Source organism: Endocarpon pusillum (genome assembly GCF_000464535.1).
Source record: "Endocarpon pusillum Z07020 unplaced genomic scaffold scaffold6331, whole genome shotgun sequence".
Classification (NCBI taxonomy): Eukaryota; Fungi; Ascomycota; class Eurotiomycetes; order Verrucariales; family Verrucariaceae; genus Endocarpon; species Endocarpon pusillum.
The window spans coordinates 150250-158555 of record NW_006916578.1 but is presented as its reverse complement, the minus strand read 5'-3'; the positions used below and the strand labels follow the sequence as shown (position 1 = coordinate 158555).

At 52.8% G+C, this 8306-nt stretch overlaps 4 protein-coding genes across 4 annotated transcripts; 1 reads left to right on the top strand and 3 right to left on the bottom strand.

Moving 5' to 3' along the window:
* Positions 1 to 660: 660 nt before the first annotated feature.
* Positions 661 to 960, bottom strand: EPUS_04001 (uncharacterized protein; the record flags this gene model as incomplete). Its single annotated transcript, XM_007806864.1, has 1 exon — positions 661 to 960. The coding sequence occupies one exon, from the start codon at positions 958 to 960 to the stop codon at positions 661 to 663; it is 300 nt and encodes a 99-aa protein (XP_007805055.1).
* Positions 961 to 1594: 634 nt separating this feature from the next.
* Positions 1595 to 2457, top strand: EPUS_04000 (uncharacterized protein; the record flags this gene model as incomplete). The annotated part of the gene is made up of 2 exons (XM_007806863.1): positions 1595 to 1792; positions 1867 to 2457. 2 exons carry the CDS (start codon positions 1595 to 1597, stop codon positions 2455 to 2457), a joined length of 789 nt encoding a protein of 262 aa, XP_007805054.1.
* A 1146-nt stretch (positions 2458 to 3603) lies between these two features.
* EPUS_03999 (uncharacterized protein) lies at positions 3604 to 5997 on the bottom strand (the record flags this gene model as incomplete). The annotated part of the gene is made up of 1 exon (XM_007806862.1): positions 3604 to 5997. One exon carries the CDS (start codon positions 5995 to 5997, stop codon positions 3604 to 3606), a length of 2394 nt encoding a protein of 797 aa, XP_007805053.1.
* An 872-nt stretch (positions 5998 to 6869) lies between these two features.
* On the bottom strand, positions 6870 to 7989 carry EPUS_03998 (uncharacterized protein; the record flags this gene model as incomplete). Its single annotated transcript, XM_007806861.1, has 2 exons — positions 6870 to 7059; positions 7112 to 7989. The coding sequence occupies 2 exons, from the start codon at positions 7987 to 7989 to the stop codon at positions 6870 to 6872; spliced, it is 1068 nt and encodes a 355-aa protein (XP_007805052.1).
* Positions 7990 to 8306: the final 317 nt, after the last annotated feature.

Sequence of the window (8306 nt, the reverse complement as noted above, 5' to 3'; positions counted from 1 at the left end):
ACTGCAATTGAGAGGAGAGGAGAAGGGGCAGTGGGTGGTGGGGATGTGGTGAGTACGAAGGGTGTGTTGTGAACATACTGAAAGATGAACGTATAATCAGTCTCTGACGCCGAACAAAGCGGGAAGATATAGAATCTAATTATGTTGGAATGCTTTCTCTGAGGGAACGATTCCTCGCACAGCATCTATGCCTGTACGTACCGAAAATGTGAGGGCTGTGGGACCTGCCACAACAGCGATCTCGAAATCGCTTTGCCTGCGAGTTGAAAGAGTTCCCAGAGAAGTTGCAAGCATTCCCTTTGGCCCACCATCACCTCATCAGGCCTCTATACAGCTAACATCGTAATCTCATTCCTCTATGCATTAGGGAACATTGGACCGAGCGTCCACAGTGCTTGCAAGGAGATATGCCGAAAACGCGTTGGCTTTGCCCAATATTCATGTGCTGTTGCTGTTGTCAAGGCCCCCTCTCGCGGTACCTGAGGCAGTAAAGAGGAGACCAGCGGTTCTAATCCCACTCCCAAGCGAGCACAGAGCACACCGCATCGCTAAATAAGACGACGTAGAAGAAAAAAAACAAGTCCCTACATATGCCAACACCCACACATTTTGCGAGGGCCAGGCTCCTGTCATTCCAGGAACCCTAGATCCGCCTCCCTATCAAGCCTTCTCGCCTCCTCCTCCTCCTCCTCCTCCTCCTCCTTTCTCTGTTCTCGATGTCGTATCCCAATCCGGCCGCGCCGCGCTGCCGCCCAGGTCCTGCTGGAGCCGCTCATGTCTCCATACCCTGCGGCGCGACTCATCCCTCGATTGTTGAGCCCCCCTTTCCTGGATGCCCAAGCGACGCCGGGTTTCGGCGATGCGGTCATGGTCAGGATGTAAGACCTGGATGGCTACGAGTTGGCTGCCGCCGAAGACGACTGCTACGGTGACAAGGAGTCTTTTGGTGGCGGGCTTCATTGACCGAGTTTGGGGGTTAGATGGTCCCTTTGGTCCTTCTCCTGGTCTTGCTGCGGGATGATATGATTGAGAGGGTGTGGGGATATTTGCGACGTTGGGTTCAGGGTGGCTTGGGGATGTTGTGGGTGGGAACCTTGGATCGAGGAGGAGGAGTCATGGCACAGACTCTGCGCCGTACTGTGACTGTGACTGTAACCCAGATCAAAGGGATGCCAAAGATCCAGATCTTTTGTAGGGAAGAACCTGGCGGCTTCTACTTATCTGCCTTCAATTGTGGAGGCGTCAGGGCCGCCGTTTAGTTACTACGTAGGCTTGAAGCGGAGGGAGGTGATCAGGGTCCAGAGCTCGTCTCATCCTCCCTGACCTACGTAAAGGCCACCTACCAAAGAACTTTGATACATAAAGAAACCCTGCTCGCGCAGCAATGTACAACCAACATTTACATTCACCTGCTATATCTTTCTTTTCGACTACTCGTTTGCTGAGACGCCCTGTGTGACGATGTGGTGATACTCCTCCACGCCAACCCAACAGTTTACATTCCAAACGGACACTTCTTCCGCTCCATCTTAGTAGACCGCCTCTTCAGGAATCCGTTGCTCGCCTCTCTACCTCCACAGGCCATCAGCTCAACATGGCAGCCATCCTGGGCGGCGACGGCGGCCTAGGCGAGATGGGACAATTTCCCCTGGAACAGTGGTTCTTCGAGATGCCACCGTGCACGCGGTACTGGACGACGGCGACCGTGCTCACCGCCGTGCTCACGCAATGCAAGATTGTGAACCCACTGCAACTCTACTACAGCTTCCGCGCCGTCTATGTCAGGTCACAGGTAGGCGCCCCCCCCTCTCCTTCTACTCCTTCAAACACAACCTTTCCGGAACGGGCTGACTCGACTCGATACAGTACTGGCGCCTCCTGACCACATTCACCTACTTCGGGCCCCTGAGCCTCGACCTGCTCTTCCACCTCTTCTTCCTGCAACGCTACTCGCGCCTCCTCGAGTCCAGCTCCGGTCCCAGCCCGGCAACCTTCTCCTGGCTCCTCCTCTACGCCTGCACCTCCCTCCTCGTCCTCTCCTCCACCCTCTTCTCTACCGGCTCCCTCCTCTTTCTCGGCTCCTCCCTCTCCAGCACCATCGTCTACATCTGGAGCCGGAGGAATCCGGACACCCGATTATCGTTGATGGGGTTGTTGGTCTTCACCGCGCCCTATCTGCCCTGGGTGCTCATGGCGTTCAGTCTCGTCATGCATGGCTCGGTGCCCAGGGATGAGATCTTGGGCGTGGTCGTCGGTCACGTTTGGTACTTTTTTGCTGATGTCTGGCCGGGATTGTATGAGGGCCAGAGACCGATGGATCCGCCGGCCTGGTGGGTGAGGTTGTGGGAGGGGAGATTGAGGGTGGAAGAAGAAAGTGAGCCCAGAGGGGTGGATGGCGATGTGGCTGCGGCGGCGGCGGCGGCAGCGGTGGGACCACAAGCTGGGGAAGTGAGATGAGATGGGATGGGACGATTCATAGATATGGGTACGTATTTAAGGAGTTCACAGGTGTGATTGTGCATGACTCGACACGATTTGAGCCATTGCATTGATAGACGGATGGGAGGCCCCGGTGTTCACATTGGTATTGGTATTGGCATGGGCGTTCAGGAAAGAACAAACAGCCCATTGTTTCTGGGTCTCTCGTCTCTCGCCGCCAACACGAAGCCGTCAAGCATGACTGCTTGATGGAGTGAGCACGAGCAAGAAACATGGCATAGACATCTATCTACACCAATCAACAGACGAGCCACCAATAAAGCGAGACAACGGTACAGCCTTATCGGCTACATCAGAGCTATCGCCCTACAACCTCCAGCACCCAGCATAGAGTAATTCGTGCCCTCTTTACTCTTGGAGCAAGACTCCTGTGCGTAGAGGCAGACAGACTGTGACACATACACACACACACACACTCTCTCTCTCTCTCTCTCTCTCTCTCTCTCTCTCTCTCTCTCTCTCTCTCTCTCTCTCTCTCTCTCTCTCTCTCTCTCTCTCTCTCTCCCCGTCCTCCCCCTCTTTTCAACTCATCTTCTCTGATACACCACAGAGGAGCAGTAGCCCACGAACCCACCTCTCATGCATCTCAATTTCAGCAGTAAGCGGCTCTCCTCTCCGTCTCTTCTCTTACATATTTCCCTTCTACCCACCACGTCCTTTCCATCAGCGAAAGCGCTTCCCTAAGCGATAGCCAAAGAGCCCGGCTCAAGCTCCTCTCCCTCTCTCTCTCCCCCTCCCTCTTAGAATAGTACAAACACAAGCCAGAAGCTCAAGCTCAAAGCTCAGGGCTCAGTGCTCATCGAACCTCCCTCTCCCTTCCATCCCTTCCATCCACCAGTCTAGGCCGAGGCTGAGACCAGGTTTTTAGATGGCAGCCAGAAAGCGAAGAGATGATGAGAGCTCTTAAATGGAACCCTCGAACCCTGGTCCTTCAGTTCAAAGATTTCTCGCTGCCAAAAGAAGGTCACATCTGAGCTCTGGCATGTCAATATTCATTCAGCAACTCGACATTCCGCGGTGTTTTGAGCCGATCGGGCAATTTATTGCCTGTCGGATCCGTGATGTTAACGCAAGCTTCGCTCCCTACATCTCCGACTCGGAAAATCAAGCAAGTTCATCCCTCTCTTTATCTTCTCCCTGCTCCAGTGCCTCTCTTCTCCTCCTCTCACCCACGACAGAATGCTCGCCGGCTTCTTCACCCGCCCCCTCCTCGAACTTCTGCACACTCCTCGGCATCATCCCCGCCAACCTCAGCGCCTGCACCTTGACTTTCTCCGCCTCCGCTTTTTTGCCCTGCCTCTCCAACGTGTCTGCCAACATGCCACTGCTCACGCTCATCCACAGCTTCATGCCGCTCTTGTATGCCATGTTCTGCCCCGCGCGCGCACTCTTCTCCGCCTGGTCGCCCACCACTCCCTTGAAGAACTTGGCCGACATGACAGATAAGGTCATGGCGGTGATCTGCGCGTTCCCGATCGTCTTGGCGATGTTCAGGGCGGTGCTGAGGTGTTTCTTGATCAGAAGGGTGGAGGAGAGAGTTTCGTTGGTGAGGAGATCGTGGGTGGCGGTGGGGAGGTTGGAGATTAGGAGCGAGCGGGCTGAGAGGAGATGCTTGTTCGGCGTGGCGGAGAGGTAGGGGTCGATTCGCGAGATGAGGGAGGGTAGGAGGTGGTGTGCTGGGTGGTCGGGGGAGCGGATTATGAGGATCGTGTTCATGGCTGCCAATAGAGCAATGTCACGGCCGATGTTATTGCGTGTGCTTTTAGAGCTATTGGGTGGAAGGGAGAGGTCCGGGCTGTGGAAGATGGTGAGGGCTTTCGTGAGGTTGCCGGTGCCCTGATGTACTGCTCCGTCGAGATACCGGATTAGACAGTAAAACTCAGGTGGGAGGGGAGCTGAAAGAGCATTGCTGAAGATATTGAGTTCGTTGATGAGAGCTCGTGCTTTCTCCCATGCACTTCGTGCACAGAGGAGAAAGGCCTTCTCTATCAGAAACTGGCATTCTAAAACCTTCCGCCAATTCGCTCGATCCGCAGAAGATGATAGAGACTCAGCTGGAGGTTTCGAGGTGGCAGGATTGCTTCGAATCAGCGCTAGACCTTCATCGATGAACTGCTCCGACTTGTGGTCACCTTGGGCGTTCTTGTAACTGGTGGCAACAGCACTCAGGAGGTATCCCACCGTATAAACATCCCTTTTCGGCAACCATGCCAGAGCCAGGACATGCTTGCCATCGCGTTCTTGCACAATGCCACCTCCATTTAAAGCAAGACATTGGGCGGATTTTGAGGTCAGGGGCAGCAAGATTGTGCCGTCGTCCAACCAGCTGACATCATCCACGATTTGGTCCATGATTTGCTGCATTGTGGCCAGGTTTTGGCCTATTTGCTCGAGATTGGACTGCCGTAAGCTACAACAGAGATCCACGAATTGGAACAGGACCAGAATTTGAGGAACGCTCCTAACATCTTGGTCCAACTGAACTTGCCGTGCTTTGGCAAGGGCTCGCTGAGCTTGATTACCCGAATCAGGACCTGAGCTTTGCAGGTGGGCCAGAGCCTCGGTGATGCCAGCGAAAGCGAAAATAGCTTGATCCCTTTTCCGATGGGCCAAGTCCGCGATCCCCTGCAACTGGTGGATAGCTGCAACAAAATCCTGGTGCGAAGGCATCGACAAAGACAAGCTAGCTCGCAAGAATCGAAATGCATACTCCCATGCAGTGTGTTGGTAAGCCCCAACATCCTCGATGATTCCATCAATAGCTTTGGTCGCGGCTTTCGCATTTGACCTGTGCAACACCCTTGACATCAGGACCTGCATCGTATATTTGAGGTCCAGAAGCTTGTTACGCTCACATAGATCGATGCCTTTGCTGAGAGCTGTTTCTGCCTCGAGATCGTTTTCGGTCTCATCATACAAAGTCCTGGCAAAACGAAGGCGAAGTTGTGCTTCTTTAAGCGGCGGTAATCTGAACCTCTTGAGGACAGTCTCCATACACCCAAGAGCAGTAGACACGAGCTTGTAATAGTTGTCAAGCTGTACGTCACCCTGGCACAACGCGGTGAGCATGGAATTGCCATGAGCGGCATCAAGGTACTCCTCGGCAAGTGATAGAAGCAAGATTTGATAATCTACAGGTGAGGCAGTGGATTCCTTGACAGGCCTCGAAGGCACCTCGAGCTGGATTGTCGGCTGTCGAGGAGCGAGCACCTGATGATGGGCCGCTGCAGGTTCATGATGGCCTTGTCCAGGTGGATATGGCCCCTGGATTGACGCTTGAGGATAGTGTCCTGGCTGAGAATATGTTTGTTGGTTCATGTAATACCCAGGTTTTACTGGGTATTGGTGGTTCGTATGTTGTGGCACCGCGACCTCTAATGGAGGATATTGTATAGAGGGATTGACTGGTGGACAATGCGGTCCATCGTATTGTCGGCTAGTGTATGGTTGGTTAGGATATTGCTGGTAGAGATGTGGTTGGTCAGCATTGTAAGGCATTCTGATGACCACACATATCAACGCCAGTGCACCATGGAATTGTTGCTATCGTCTAGTCGTTGCCAGAACATGATACACATCTAAACATTCTAGGCATACTCCGTACGTTCAATGTGAACGAAAGCCTCTTGGCCATCAGATGGAAAGAATTGAAGGTGAGATTGAAGCGCGTGTCTTTGTGCCAAGGATATGAGACTGACTCGGTCACCAGAACACCACGGCAGAAATGCCTGACAAAATACACAATACAGTTCCAATATCCTCCACCATCTTCCGTACCCAGATATGTATTTGATTCGAAACAACCCGTTCTCCCATTCAGACCAAGAACCACTTTCATCGTCTTACCACTTATAGAAGTTTTTATGGATAATAATGTACCCTATCAGTCCTATCCAACATCTGACAGAACCCGTACCAGTAGTACATACTCAGTCTGAATTCATCTGAGAGCTGGATCCCAAGCCTAGCTGTATAGATGTCCGGGGGAGGGGGGAGAGAGAGGCTCCCGCATATCATTTGTGAGCCTTTTGCTGGTTCTTGGACGGACGGGTGTGAATTTAAATCTCGTTTGGATACAGGAAAGCTGGAGGTTGGATGTGGGAAGGGGAGTTAGTGAAGCGTTGAATGTCACTAGTAACGGTAATTGAAACCTTCTGGGCCACTGCTATAATAAAGGCATTATAGAGCCTAGCACTGGTAATCATTCTTCGAATCTAGATCTCGGCTTTTCCTGTTCGGCTACCTGGATCAGGCTGGAACAACAACTTAGCCAGGATTGAAAGACTTGCTCCACCATGACCAAAATCATTGCAATCTCCAAGCTCCTTCCGAGGCCAGATGTGGGCATCAAAGGCTGTCCAACAGAGCATTTACCCGCTTGCCCTTCCGTGCCGCAATAGCCAAAGGACCTTGACCAGTATGCCCAACCCAACCACCAGAGCAATAATCTGTCCCGTCGATCTGACGTTGTAGACTCCTTTGACCGAATTCCAGACAAGAGTGAGCTCGACGGCGATAATCGACCAAGAAGCGATCAATGTGCCGGACATCACCATGGGCCTACCCACCTGATGGTCAACACCCAGATCCAAGTCTGAGTAGCAGCTCTTACCATTTTTTCGGAGGTTTCTCCCCCATCACCTCTGTCCGTCGCTTCATCAGCCTTTGCAATCTGTCAAGGATCTTGTCTTTCCTGGCCTTCTCTTCTTGATCGGCTCTCCACTCCGGTGGTCGTTGACCCGCCCAATCCAAAAAGAGAACCAAACACAGACAAATGCTAGAAAACACAGGAATGACACACAGTATCAGACAGAGCACCGCCATGAACCAGCTGACTGCTTGGAGGTGTTGGGAGGTGATGCGTCCTAGGAGGAAAAAGGATGTCCCACCGGGCGTTGCCGCAAAGTCCAGCTCGCCATATAGCGCAAGCCGAAGCCAGAACCAGGCACTGACAGGTAGCATGGAGAGTATCAATGGGACGAGAGCCAAGCCCAGACCCGTTGTCGCGATGTCTGCCAGCAATTGAACGAATGGCACCATGACAAGGAGTGTCCCGCCCCAGAAGATAGTCAGGACGATAATGATTTCAGACGTAAATGCACACTCGTGTTGAAAAGCCAGGAGTAGAACAGCAATAGCCAGAGCCAAGGAAAAGGTGAGGTATGATCCGGCCATGGTGGCCCGCTCCCTTTCAAGAAGCGGGTTTGCAATCAGTGATGCCAGCCATTGCAGATAGATTCCAAGCCGAATGCCCAGGCCATAAACATCCGAGTTTCCAGTAAAGCCTCGCATAAGATACCTGTTGTTGCATATATTCGAGTCCTGGACCGCCCCTTGTGCATGTGTGGCCAATGCCCAGGTGAGCAGGCCAACCGGGGTGAACGTCAGAGCTGTCGCAACCACAGCAGCGGCTACTTGGTGTCTGCCACCGAGTTTAACAAAGCCTTGCCAGAAGTCGTCATGAACAAGAAATGTCCGCTTGGGTCGCATCCTGCTGGGAAACCTAGACAGCCATTGCCCTTATGGCACTAAATATCTAATACAAGGATATTATGGCGAGCAATCGAGGCGTTGCAGTTGCTCAAGGATGCATTCTCGGATGTGAATGCGGCTGGAGGGCGCGGGTGTAGGGAGTGGCAGGCTCGACCCAGATGTGGCCACAGGAAAAGAAATCGTAGATGCTGATGACATCTGACTCCACGACCTTCGACCTCATGAATCATGAATAGGATAGTCCCGATGGCTGACGTGGCTCAGCTCTCATGTTGTGGCATCAATCATTGCCTGTGTGTATCCTCAGCGGCTCA